This window comes from Stenella coeruleoalba (assembly GCF_951394435.1).
Source record: "Stenella coeruleoalba genome assembly, chromosome: 15".
Lineage (NCBI taxonomy): Eukaryota > Metazoa > Chordata > Mammalia > Artiodactyla > Delphinidae > Stenella > Stenella coeruleoalba.
In genome coordinates, this window is record NC_137161.1 from 75,243,572 (window position 1) to 75,256,505 (window position 12,934).

Genomic DNA, 12,934 nt, shown 5'->3' on the forward strand with positions numbered 1-12,934 from the left:
GAAAGGCTACTTCATCTCACAGGAGGATGGTAGTCTTGACCTTGGGAAGTGTGACCCTGACAGCGGGGTGGGAGGCTTATCCGACATTCCATACAATTCCTGACCAGAAGCTTATGTCCACAATCTTGGTAGGGTGGGGGTTGGGGGGGAAATATATATATATATATATATATGTATATATGTATATATATATATTTTTTTTTCCCTGTATATTTTACAGAGCACAAGAAATCCTAGTTCAACTGAGACGACATGGGTAGCACAGGTTAAAAATTAAATTCTGGCTGAGTTTTAAACCTAAATGGACTAGGAGAAAATATTCACACTCTAATACTGATGGTCAATTTGGATGGAAAAATGAGTCCCTGGCAGGTAAGAGGACGGGAAGCTACCTGCCTAGCCCCAGCCCCAGGCTCCACTTACAAGTACGCAGGTGTGTTTTCGATGTAGTTTCTTACCTTCGGCTGAAATGCTCCTTGCAGTGAACCAAAAGGGCCAGTGGGCGGAATCATAGGGGGGATGCCCGATACAGCAGGAGGGTAAGAATGGAAGAGCTGTGGCCAAAGATGGAGAAGGGGGGAAGACAAGATTTTAGTAGGAGGCAAATGATATGTTCCAATTCCCTTCCCACAGAAAGACATCAACATTAGCAAGCCAAGTAATCTCAGTTTGATGCTATTAGTCAAGAAGCCACAATGAAATGATCACACCAGATGTGCCATGAATACTTAACTTGAAAAGTTAAAAGTAGTTCAGAATCAATCAGCCAACAAATGATGTCCCAGATGAGGACATCATTAGAAAGGGAGCTTTTCTAATTATTAATTGTTAAATCAGATAGAAGTCCTAAAGGGTTGGAGATTTTAATGCATATCAAAAACAGGAGGGGGTGCTGAGCCAAACAAGATGCCCAGAAAATGACAAGTTAATTAGAAAAAGAAAAAGAAAAAAAAAAAAGGAAGAAAAAAGAAGCAAGTCTTTATGGATTCCAGGATTTTAAACCATTAAAACTCAATTAGTACTTTTAGACTTTTAATAGTTTTGAGGAAATGAGAAAATATTCACAATCCTTGCTTCATTAGGTTGTTCTGGTAAGTGGCAGTTCCAGAGGACAACTTAATTGTCTAAAATGATGACAAATATTTGTGGAAGGGGAAAATAAAATGACTCAGAGTATACTTTCCACAGAGCCACCCATTTTTCTATAAGATGGATAAGCTCACTGAAGGCTATTCAAGCCAGTCCCTTGACATGTCAGTCTGACCACTTAGTGGGGAGGGAGAAGAATGATTCTGAATTAACAATGCGAATTTTCTTGAATTGACAGTTTACAGAGGACACAATGGAGGAGAGAAATATACAGCAGTACTGAAGACAATGCAGACACATCTTTTCCTCCTCTTAAAAATTTACAGTTTCTGAGATTTTATCACTCTGGTTCCATTTACTTTGAAAAAACCACCATATGGATGTTTTAGTAATGTCCCACCCTTATGGTTGCACAATATGTCAAAAATACAATAATAATTCAAGCGTTTCCTAATAATGCATTTGAGCTATTTCTGGGTAACGGCTGAAACCCACGTTTCACAATCCTGTTTTCAGAGCACATACTTTTTCCGTTGGTCTTTATTTCATTTTGCTCCCATTCAGTGATGCAGCAAAGTTTTTCAGACTAATTGATATTGAACTAAATCCACTTAAACAGTGACTGCAAACCAAGCGCCCTCATTTAAACTAATTTTAAGTCTAAAATTGTGTTTTAGATACTTGAGTGCATTGTATCTTAATTCCCCTTATAACATCCCAATCCCCAAAGCAGGGGAGACTAAGTACTTTATATATTATCCACTATAACTAATAATATGAAATAACTCTCCCCCAGTACACTGTATGAAGCAGAGTAATTAAATACATCACACTAAAATGCACTCAAATTCCTATTACTCTGCCTCCAGGTGGGTATTTTTTCCTTTAATGTTTTCAATTAAAAAATTGGGTGTTCTCACCATTTTCATTTTGCTCTAGTCCATTACTGAGCCTCTTCGAATATAGCTGACTACTCCATCTCCTGACTAAAAATCTGAATTACCTAAGTAATAAAACATGAACCTTCCAAAAATTCAGGCTTGCCGACTTATTCCTCATCTTAAATCTAGGATTCTCTGTGGAATATGTATATGAAAAGACACTGCATGAGGTCCTAGGAAGTAAACTGAGCTGCCAGCAGAGCAGCTAAACTTTCTCTGAGAATGATTTTGTTAGCTGGTCCTTAACTGAACTTGGCAAGTATAGACAAAGGGCAGAAATCTGGCGATTATTAAGGGTGGTACCGTTCATGAAACCCATGCAAAGAGAAAACCCACAGCTCTACTGCACTGTGCATGTCCATCTGAAAAACGCTTTCGTGTCACAGTCCTGAGCAGAACAGTGCTGAAGAACTTGGGGGGCCCAGGTGCTCAGGTACACCTTCCTCATCCCTTTCTGAAGAGGCTCTCTCAAGCCATTTCTGAATGTCTCTCCGTCAGTAATTCTCAATTGATTTCTAATATTGTCTAGTCCTGACTTCTCAGCTCACTTCTCAGCTTAGGACTAACACAGGGTCTAATTATCTAGTTCAAAGCATGAATGAGTTCACAGGCTTGGCTGATCCATTAAGTAGCATTTCTGTTTGAACAGTAAGGTAACACTATCCAAAACTCAAAGCAAGAAGAGTTTAATACGGTGAATCAACATGGCTACAAGCAGTTATTAAACTTCCTTCTTTCTGGTTTCATTTAAAAAATATAAATAAACCTCTGAGCAAAGAAAACTTGCAAAATTTCAGGTAAAAATGATGCAGTATACACTCCATAATCAAAATATCATGGTAAGATATTCAAGGTTTTTGTTATAAAAGAAGCCCACGTCTTGTAATTAACTGAACATACAACTTAGGTTGTTGCCAATTGAAGTTCCAGAACATACTCTTAAAATTGCATGAAACAATTAAAAAAAAAAGTTTTGTTTTCTTTTAAATAAAGAAGAGTTTAAAGAGAAAAAAAATCATGCATTTCAGTTTTGAGATCTTCTTTTGTTTAAATAATATTTTTAGTCGCAGTTTTAACGAGCTCAGGAGAACAATACCAGCTGTGTGTAAGAGGGATCAACAGTCGGTCTAGAAGAAATGAAAATTTGCTGTTTGAAGTCATGAGTCAAAAAGATATGGTACTTTCCTTGGAGGAAATAATCGAAGATGAATTCCAGGAATTCTGTGTTAAGGACATTTCGACCGAAGACTGCAATCTGATTTCAGACTCTCCTGAAACTCTAAGGGTTTGACTGCGGGCGCCCCACTTTGCAGGACAGAGGCCTGGCTGCCAGTGAAGTCCACCTTCGCTTTAAAGTGTTAGGAGTGCTTATGACCTTTTGATTCAGAAGATGATACTGCATCTTTACCAAAAGCAAACGTCACAAAAAGCAAGCATCCAAAGTGACGAGGAGCAATGGGAATTCTCGCAAAGATGATTAAGGAAGGCTGCTAGTCATTTACTGATCTGTGGTGAGAGCACAAAAATGGAAAAGCAGTTACATTAAATGGGTAGCATGGTAACAAGACTCACACTGTGCCGGTAGAATGGGTCAACTTTTGTTGGGTATTTGTCAAACTGTAAAGGGATCAAAGCAAAAGCTAGTTACTTAAAGAATCTACATTTCTGTTCACTGCTTCAGTGGAGGTAGCCCGAAGCAAGCTTCTCTGCCATTAGGCTGTCATCAGCCTCTGTAACCTCACTGTATATGAAACCGTTCTGAGCTCGAGTCACTCTGACGAGAAATCAACAGGAACGCAAAATCAAAGCGAAAACCCATTCAGTGCATTTAGGTTGTGGCCACACAAGAGCGGCTTGCTTTCTAGGCTATATTTGGAGACTGGCGCGCACCAAACACCTGAACTGGAGAGAAGAGGCAATTGTTCAGATAAATCAGAGAGAAGTGAGCGTTGCATCTGATTTATCCAGAGAATTCCCTCCGTTTTCATCTTCACTTTGGCAGAACTGTACATTCAGCTGTTTTCTGAAATGTATTACCCCCAAATACAAGGCAATTTGGGCTAGGTCTTAGAACCTTTCTTTTGAGCAGAAAAGAGAAAATACCATTATTTCTTCTAAGTAATGTCATCATCCTGGGCTGTAGCTCCCCTCAGTTAGATTTAACTCATTTTGTGAAACAGCTCACTCAGACTGGTATAAGCTCCTTCCCTAAATAACTGTTGAGAAGTATGGTTCATCCAGAAAACAGATACAGGATTTATCACAGGAAAAAATTTTTGGTCCCAAGGCCTTACCTCTAATATTCTCCTAAATAAAGTTTATAAAATAAACTTTGAAATATATATTTAAAAAAATTAAGTTGAACAAAATGGGGGAGAGGGAGGGAGGAGAGGATGCAAAGTTTTGGTGAATCACGGAATTCAAATCTATCCTCACAATGCCTATATTAATCGCCTTAAAATCAAGTATTTCCTGAAATATTAAAAATTAAATAAGTAAAACGCTCTAATAGTCACTGTTATGGACAGGCATCTATCTCAAAATAGTTAGTATCCTACTATTCCTTACAGCTCCTAAGTTAAAAAACCCTAACTGGTCCTCCCGGCATGCGCTAGTCCCCAGGCAAGGCCCAGATCCTGTCACTGCCAGTGGTCCCTCTTACCACAAGGCTGAATTCGGACCCTGCAGGGCTCATCGCTCCCTGACCACTTGCTGGCAGAGCACAATAGCAGACTGGGGGCGCTGTCTTATGAAATACGGGAAATACAACACCTCCGTCAAAGCCGGTTTAAAAAACCTTCCGAAAGAGCGGGTATTGGGGGAGGGGTACCCAGGGCCATCCAAGTCTCCTGATGGCTCTCTCCCTCCTCGGCCCTTCCGGACTTCCCGGGATTCCGTGAGCATTTATTTGCTAGCGCCGAACACTGACATTTTTATATCTGGTGGCAACTCCCCAAGATGCTCAAGAAAACAAAAGCGCCCTTAAGAAGTTAACTACCGACACTGGATGTGACCGTTTTGAGGGCATCTAGAATAAATTCCACCCACAGTGCTAGGAATCACCGTCTAGCAAAGAGTTCCTACTTCAGGCCCTGGGTCAGTGCTGCCTGGAGCTGGGCACATCCCCTTCTCTCCAGCAGAGCTGAGCAAGGTCAAGGGAGTCCCCCAAACAGCTGTTGCTCCCCAGCCCATCTCCTGTGCCCAGACGGCCTGGTCCGACCCCACCGTGCTGCGTAAGAAGAGAGTCGCGCTCTACTTATCCTCACATTTCGGCCTGGGGTACGCACCATGGGCGGTGCTGGCGTCGGCATGATGGCGGCGGGCGGCAGGGCGTGGGGGAAGGGCGTGAACGTGTGCTGGTGCGTGTGCTGGTGCGTGTGCTGGTGCTGGTGCTGGTGCTGGTGGAACTCGGTCCGCAGGTAGGGTGGGGGGCCCAGGGAGGCCCCGCGGTCAGCGCTCTGGGAGGCCAAGAAACGTGTGTTCAGTTCCTGTCGCAAGATGTCTTGCTCTGGAAGAGAAGAACACGGACAGGGTGACACCTTTCCTTGGGACGGTAATTTCTTTCAGAACAGGACATCCAAGTAGCTCACTACGGAGGGCTATGGGCCCGGGGTGCGGCCGGGCCCTCAGTGGAAAGGGACAGCCGACCAGGCAATGGGTGGTAAGGCCCAGTCACACACTCTGTTCTCTGTCTCAGCTTTCAGGGACAGGCGGCCCATCAGTGGGGTGCACGGACAGAGTCCAGGCCGAACGGCCAGAGGTCAAGTTTCAGCTGTTTTACTGCCGGCTGAGTGACCCTGGGTGTGGGAAATCAGCCATCTGTGTCGCGGTTTCCTCGTCTATCATACGGGAACAATAACATTGCCTGTGCTATGGATTCGTTTCAAGGGTTAAAGAAATGAACCTATTGAAGTGCTTAAGAGCAGTGACTGGCTGACTACTAAAAGTGAGCTGTCGACACAGCAACATGCCACGACAGACCCCTCATGCCCTCTTCCAACATAAACCTCTGCTTCACGGCTCTCTGTATCGGTGGTAGAACATGGCCACGACGAACCCAAAGTTGTGCCACTTGGCCTGATTAATACAGGTGAGGAGAAAAGGACCCAATATCCAACACTAGGTGTGTCCTTAAAAAGCTGGGACATACGCTCACAAAAAGTACATCTTCTTTCCCACCCACGGTAGAAGGCCTTAGTCAGCTAACAAGGATGTGACTTAAGATCCTGGCCTGAAACAGACACGGGATGTGTAGAGCTTTTCTGTCAAGCTATTGGGAGCCCAGGTGACAGGGCCCAGACAACCTGTGCTTTACTGCTCAGAGGATGACCCTGGTCAGAAAAGTCTCTCTGGCAGTGTCCGATTCCAGGCCACTGTCATGCCAGGTTGGGATGGGTGTTGGTACGTATTTTTGCTGAATCTCAGCCTATAGAGGGCTGGAGGAAGATCACAAGAAGACATACAGTGAAGCAGAAAATCGTGAGTGGATAACACCTAGCCGTCAGGGACAACACAGACAGCAGGCGAGGCCCTCTGGAGGGGACAGTGGGAGCACGAAGAAGCCAGGCCAGCTCGTCCATCCTACCTGAGTAAGTGCCCCCGGCCGGGTGTCCGGGCACCTGCAGACTCCCTGATGTCAGAGGTGGTGGAGGAGGCAAGGCAGTGGGAGGGGCAAACATATTGGGGTGATGTGAGTGTGCGGGGGGCTGGAGGGTGGGCGTGAAGCTGTGCAGGGGGCTGTGGTTGGGCAGTGACAGGGGGAATGGGGAGGCCGAGGGGTGGTGGGAGGCGTGGGGGGGGCCGGGCTGAGTCTTCGCTGGGGTGCTGCTCCTGCTACTGCTGTTGGAATACCAAAAAAAAAAAAAAGAAAGAAATGAAAAACAAAAGAGGTAAGCCATTTATTTTCTTTAAAAAACCCCTAGGTCCCTGCCCAAAGCCATTCAACACCTTTTCTCTTGCTCCTTCCTCTTCCCAGACCCTCCCCTGTGCGCGCAGAGCCTCTGCTGAGATCGCAGCTCCTCTAAACTGCCCCCACGACTGCGGACACAGCAGAATAGGAGCCGCTGCCCCAAGCCGCCGCCACGTCCAGACAGCTGCCCCCTCCCATCCTGCACCAGCCACACTTGCAACAGGGCAACGTCAGTGGAAAGCAATAAGCGCGGTGAGCTGCTCCCTCTTCTGTGAAGAAGCACAGGGAAGGGGGAGCCAGGGGGTCAGGTGCCCCGTCACCCCTGTGGTCTGGAGGCCACAGACGTGGCCTCGGGGGCAGAAGATGGGCCTGGCCCCTGCCAAGGCAGCTTCCTTCCCCTGTTGCAGATAGGAGAGAGCAAGGCTCTTGACCGCCATGGTCACCCGTCACAGTCACAAGGAAAACACTACCAAAGTCACCAAGCGCGGGGGCTTAGAATGACAACCCCCGGGACCAGCCGGGGTGGGCAACACTGAGGCCTGCGCCCTGGGTCCCTGTTCCCCTTTTCTTTGCGGGTTTCCTTGTGCTGCTTTGTAAACTTTCCTTTGTACTCTGGCAAAGACAAGACGGAAGAGTGCCTGGATCTCCAGGGAGGAACACCTCTCTCTCCCTAAACCTGGCGTGTTTCTTCTCTACCTCTGTGACCCACCCGGAGGAAGGAAATCACAGTGGAAATTCCTCAAACCAGATTACTCCTTGGTCCCCATCTTCCCGCCCCTGGAGTTGCAGGGAGATGTGATGGTGGGGGGGGGGGGTGGTTGTGGTGGCAAAGAGCTTTCCTTTTAAGATTCTCAACACTGCACCATCTCCCTGGCGAAATTTCCGTTCCCTGCCTCTGACCGGGGAACCGGCGGGGCTCGCGGGCACAGAGCCCTCAACTCAACTCTCCCTTCCTTGAACCTTCTTCCTCTTCCTGCCTTCACTCTCTCAGGAGCCTCCGTAGATATTTTGCTCTTGACAACGTCCTCACCACCCATACTCCACCCAACGCATCCCGTCCTGCTCCCAAGAGACCCTGTCCCACCGGCCCCTCAGGCCCCGTCCCTGTCTTGCGTCCCCGCCTCGCTGAGAACACTGCGATCGCGCTTCCAACAGGACACCGCAGTCCCCGCGGGCCCCGCTCCCACCGCCAGCTGCCCGTCCATCAGAAGATGACCAAAGCCGGGCCGGCGGCTCACCTGAGGCTGTTGAGGCTCAGGCTGCTGCTGTTGTAGGCGGACAGCGGCTGGGGGAGGCTCTGGGCGGAGGGGTGGGCCGGCGCGGGCGGGAGGGCCTGGGGCGGCAGCGGCCCTGGGGACTGCGGCCGGGGCGGCCGGGGCGCCGGCGGCGGCGGAGGCGGCGCGGGCTGCGGCGGGGCCTCCGGGGGCGCGGGCGGAGGCTGGGCGCCGGGGCGCGGGGGGGGCGGCGGCGGGGGCTCGGCGCGCGGCCCCGAGGCGGGGTCCGGAGAAGGCGCTCGGGGCGGGGGCTCCGCCTGGGGCTGGGGCGGCGGGACCTGAGGGCGGGGGTCCTTCAGCACCACGGGCTCAAAGATGGGCTCTTTGCCGCAGTCCTGGCTCTTCTCCTGGCTCCTCTCTAGACCCGAAATCTTGGGGACAATGGGCCCCGCATCGCGGCCGTCGTGTTGGGGTAGCGCGCCGACACCGAGCTCCGGATCTGTGCGGGGCGAGCAGAGAGAAAAGCACAGGCAGGTGCGTGAGTGGAAGCCAATGCCGGGCCCGGCTCATCTGTGCCCACTGGGCCGTCCCCGGTGCTGTCCTGTCTTTACCGCTGGGAGCAGCCGTGTCCCTGGGGGAGAAAGGCCCACCAGCCAGAGAAGGCTGCCTTCCAGGAAGCGGCTGAAGCCACCAGACTCTGAAAACGAATGTTTCCCTTAACCTTGACAAAGCCTTTTGTGCGGCAAAATTCAGAAACAAGAGCCAACAAGTTGATTCTCCTTTTAAAACAAACATACTTCTTGACTACACAGAGGAGAAGTGTTTGCAGTAGCACACGAAGCAAAAGTTATTTAGCCCCACAGATGTCTCTTATCGGCCTGGCCTCCTTCCCCCTTTCCATTCTGACTGATGGAGCCCGCGTGACATTTGGAGAAATGATTTTCTGTTTAGCAAGGGCTAAACTTCCGGTCAGACGTCAGGCCCCTACTGCTGAGGCTTTCTCCTCTTACGGATGATCCCAGGGTTTGAGACTGAAGGTGCAAACGTGAATTTAGGCCAATTTACTGTCAACTACACATGCTTGAGTTCTTAAAGGATTCCCTCTGGACCACTGGAGGAGTCCTTAGCCAAGTGAGGACAAGGGGTGGGATGCTGGACTTGGGACCAAGCCTGGATGTGAAATGTGAGTCAAATTCTACAGTCACTAATGAAATGTAGACAACAGATGCTCCTATATGAATTTAAAAGATATGCTTCCCTCCAAAGGTCAAAAGATCCATGCCACATCTAGTATAGGGGTTACCTGATTACCCCGTAAGTCAAACTCCATACAGTCCTCTAACAGAATAATGAAAGACAAATATGGCATTAAATACAAAGAGGTGGACCGATTTATGAGTAAGTACTTTTGTATACGTCGCAGGGAGAAAATTACCTTTCCTGCATTTTTGCGCTTAAAAAAAAAATCCATCCTTTTGTTATATACAGCTTAGAAACTGGAAGAGAATAGATCACAATATTCTCTGAAATGAGGGTGGTGTTTCAGGGTATTCCTAAATGAACTACTTTGGGCATGAACTTTCTCTTTTAATCTCACTGTTACCAAGTATGAAGAATACATGGTATTCTCACTGGTCCTATTAATTTCTGTAGATGTCCTCTTGCGTCTACACACATCATTTTTTCTTCCCTGGAATTTGCATCAAAGCAATCCATTATTTTCGTGTTCTTTTGGTAAAACAGATCAAACCTGTAATATGCACAAAAGCAGAGACAAATGGTGGGCTTATAAGCAAACCACGTTTTTAGCTAATATGAACTCGGCTATCCTTAAGTCCCACAGACAGTGTGGAACAATTACACAAACAGAATGCCAAGAAAGCCCCCTCTTCACATGGCTCAGGTACGAAAGGATAGAGCATCTGATGCATCTGGTGAAAAGCAACTCTAGGCTTCTGACATCCTACTCACACACATTTCTCTCCAGTGCTGTCTTCAGAACCTTGCTAGGAAGATCTTTGCTTATGATAAGCTGACATTTTATGAATTTCCAAAACCTGAGGGCTGAGAGAGAACAAGATTCCTGATGTGGACACAGACCCCCTTCAGCCACAAGAAGAACTCCTACAACACAAAGGAAGACCCTTTATCTGCAGACACCCAGCTCTAGGGATCCTGGCTCTGCTCCTTTTTCATTTTTTTCTACCATTTTCACAAGATTTCCCACAGCAAGCAATTATACAAGCTCACTGAAAACCACAGGCTTCACACAATGCAGGCTGGTTGGTTAGGTCTGGGGCAGAAAGCACTAACACCCCGGAAATTCTAACAGCACAAAAAAAGAAGGCACAGTACAGGCTTGGGCTCGCTTCCCAAGGCTCCATAAAGGCAGAGTTGGCGCTTATGTTTCCTCTGCTGTCCCACCGTCTCAGGACCAACCCCAACCCAGCTAGAGTCAGAGGAGTGGTGCTGAGACTGTGGCGGTGTTGCCATCCCTGATGATCAACAAGGTACACCGGCAAGACCGAAACCTCTCTAGCGAACCCTACAAATTTGTAGGGAACCACTGGCTTGGGAAACCGAGAATCACAGAATTTTGGAAGAAGACCAGAATCTGGGAGACCATCCCAGCACTTCTCAAACTCTAACGTGCATCTGAAAGCCCCGAAGATCAGGTTCAAATGCAGATTCGGATTCAGCAGCTTTGGGGGTGAGCAGGGCTCCAGAGTCTACCATTCTGAGAATTTCCCAGGTGATGCTGATGCTTAGACCGTTCTGTGAGTAGCTAGCAAGCATGTTATCCAACCCTCTTCGACTAGATGGGGAATAAGCCCAGAGAAGTTAAGGAACTTGCTTGCTGTTGAATAAACCAGACAGCAGAGTTCTAGTGCTAACTGCCACCACTAAGTGACTTTTCTATGATTTACACAATGCTGCCCCCTAACACAAAACAGGTAATGATAAATCCAGGATTCAGTTAAAATATTTAAGTACAGACAGTGCAAAGGGTTAGGAAAGCTACAAATTGTCGCTGGAACACGGCCTTTCAGCTCAATCTGAAAGCTATCGTCAGTCCATCAACACTTGGTGCCCCAACCTACTGACCAAGGCAGCCGACAGGTTGGAAGGCTGGTAAGAACTTTGGGGCTGAAACAGTTTTACGATCCCCCATTTGCACGGGTCTCGTGAGGCACAGACTAGGCATCATGCATTTTTGTGGCTAATCGGCAATGCATTTCCTTTTCCTTTCAATTATTCAATAAATGCGTCTTCCCAGTTAAGCTCTTCCGTCCTGACAGGCCACTTGTCTTACTGAGCTTCTCCAACATTGGCAAGAACACATTAAAAAAAAAAAAATTTTTTTTTTGTATTGCTCAGTGTGCTCTGAATTTGCCAAAAGATGAAATGTGCTGAGGCGAAAGAAATAAGAACGTGCAAAGTGACTAGTCTTATTTAGAAGCTTTTTTCATTACGTTTTGGGGTTTTAAAATTTCTCTTTTGTGTTTATAAAAATAACATCATGCTTATAAATAAAAGATATGCAAATCTGAATTACACTATACAGTAAAAAGGCTGAACGCACTGCATGTAAATTATATCTCAAGAAACTTGACTCAAACACAATACTTAAAAAAAAAAAATCGTAAGGGTAGACTAGGAAAAATGTGCTTGATTTTACTTCAAATTGGATACAAGTTCCCTGGGGAAAATGGACTCTCTCTAACTTTACTAGTTGAATATAAACCCTATAACCTCTGTGGAGGGCAATGCGGCAACATTTAGCCAAATGTTAGCCAAAAACTAATGGAGTTCCCTTGACCTGATGAGTAAGAATTTGGTCTATAAACACAGTGGAACAACATCACGATTTGAATCGCCCGTTTGGAAACAACTCAAATGTAATCATTAGGGTTCTGGTTACAAATGGATTTGGTACATCCATGCAGTGGAAAAGACTGAGGAGCTCTGTATGTACAATGTGGAGCATATGCTAGCTTTTATAAAATATGGAAGAAGGGGGCTTCCCTGGTGGCGCAGTGGTTGAGAGTCTGCCTGCTGATGCAGGGGACATGGGTTCGTGCCCCGGTCCGGGAAGATCCCACATGCCGCGGAGCAGCTGGGCCGGTGAGCCATGGCCGCTGGGCCTGCGCGTCCGGAGCCTGTGCTCCGCAACGGGGGAGGCCACAACAGTGAGAGGCCCGCGTACCGCAAAAAAAAAAAAAAAAAAAAAAAAAAAGGAAGAAAATGTATTAATTTTTACTTTATATATAAAGCAGCTCTGGAAGCATACCCAAGAAACCAACAGCAGTGAGTTACCTGTCTGGGGGCTTGAGGAGTGAGAACTGGAGAGACAGAGAACTGGGGGAGGGGGAGGTATTTTACTGTCTACATACATGCATACTTAAACTTTTGAATCCTGTGATCATGTTACCTATGAAAAATTTTAAAACTGGTCTTATGTTTAAAAACAGTCTGAACAAGGGGAAAAAAAAGCAAAGCAAACAAAACTGGCAATTTGAATAGTGGTATGACTAATAGGCACGGAGAGTATATTTTATATGAAATAAGAAAACAGAAGGCACACGTTTATACTAATAACGTTTAAAATAAAACGGATTTTATGAAAAATATAAATGACTAAAACTGACTTAAAGAAACAAACAAAGCCGATCATAAAAGTAAACTGAAAAATGACTCCCTATCAACACCCCCTCAACCAAAACAAGGTACCAGGTGCATTTCGTGTTCTAGACAATGTGGACTAAACCCATAGGAGGCAA

The 12,934-nt window shown here is 46.8% G+C and overlaps 1 protein-coding gene across 1 annotated transcript in view; it reads right to left on the reverse strand.

The window, feature by feature from the left end:
* AUTS2 (activator of transcription and developmental regulator AUTS2) overlaps nucleotides 1-12,934 on the reverse strand; it is a 1,122,376-nt gene that overhangs the window by 18,528 nt on the left and 1,090,914 nt on the right. The window contains exons 7-11 of the mRNA XM_079944557.1: nucleotides 8,178-8,652; nucleotides 6,616-6,869; nucleotides 5,318-5,538; nucleotides 3,603-3,647; nucleotides 459-554 (exon numbers count right to left, since the gene is read on the reverse strand). Of these exons, the coding sequence (XP_079800683.1) occupies nucleotides 459-554; nucleotides 3,603-3,647; nucleotides 5,318-5,538; nucleotides 6,616-6,869; nucleotides 8,178-8,652 (1,091 nt within the window). The remainder of the gene's footprint in view (nucleotides 1-458; nucleotides 555-3,602; nucleotides 3,648-5,317; nucleotides 5,539-6,615; nucleotides 6,870-8,177; nucleotides 8,653-12,934) is intronic.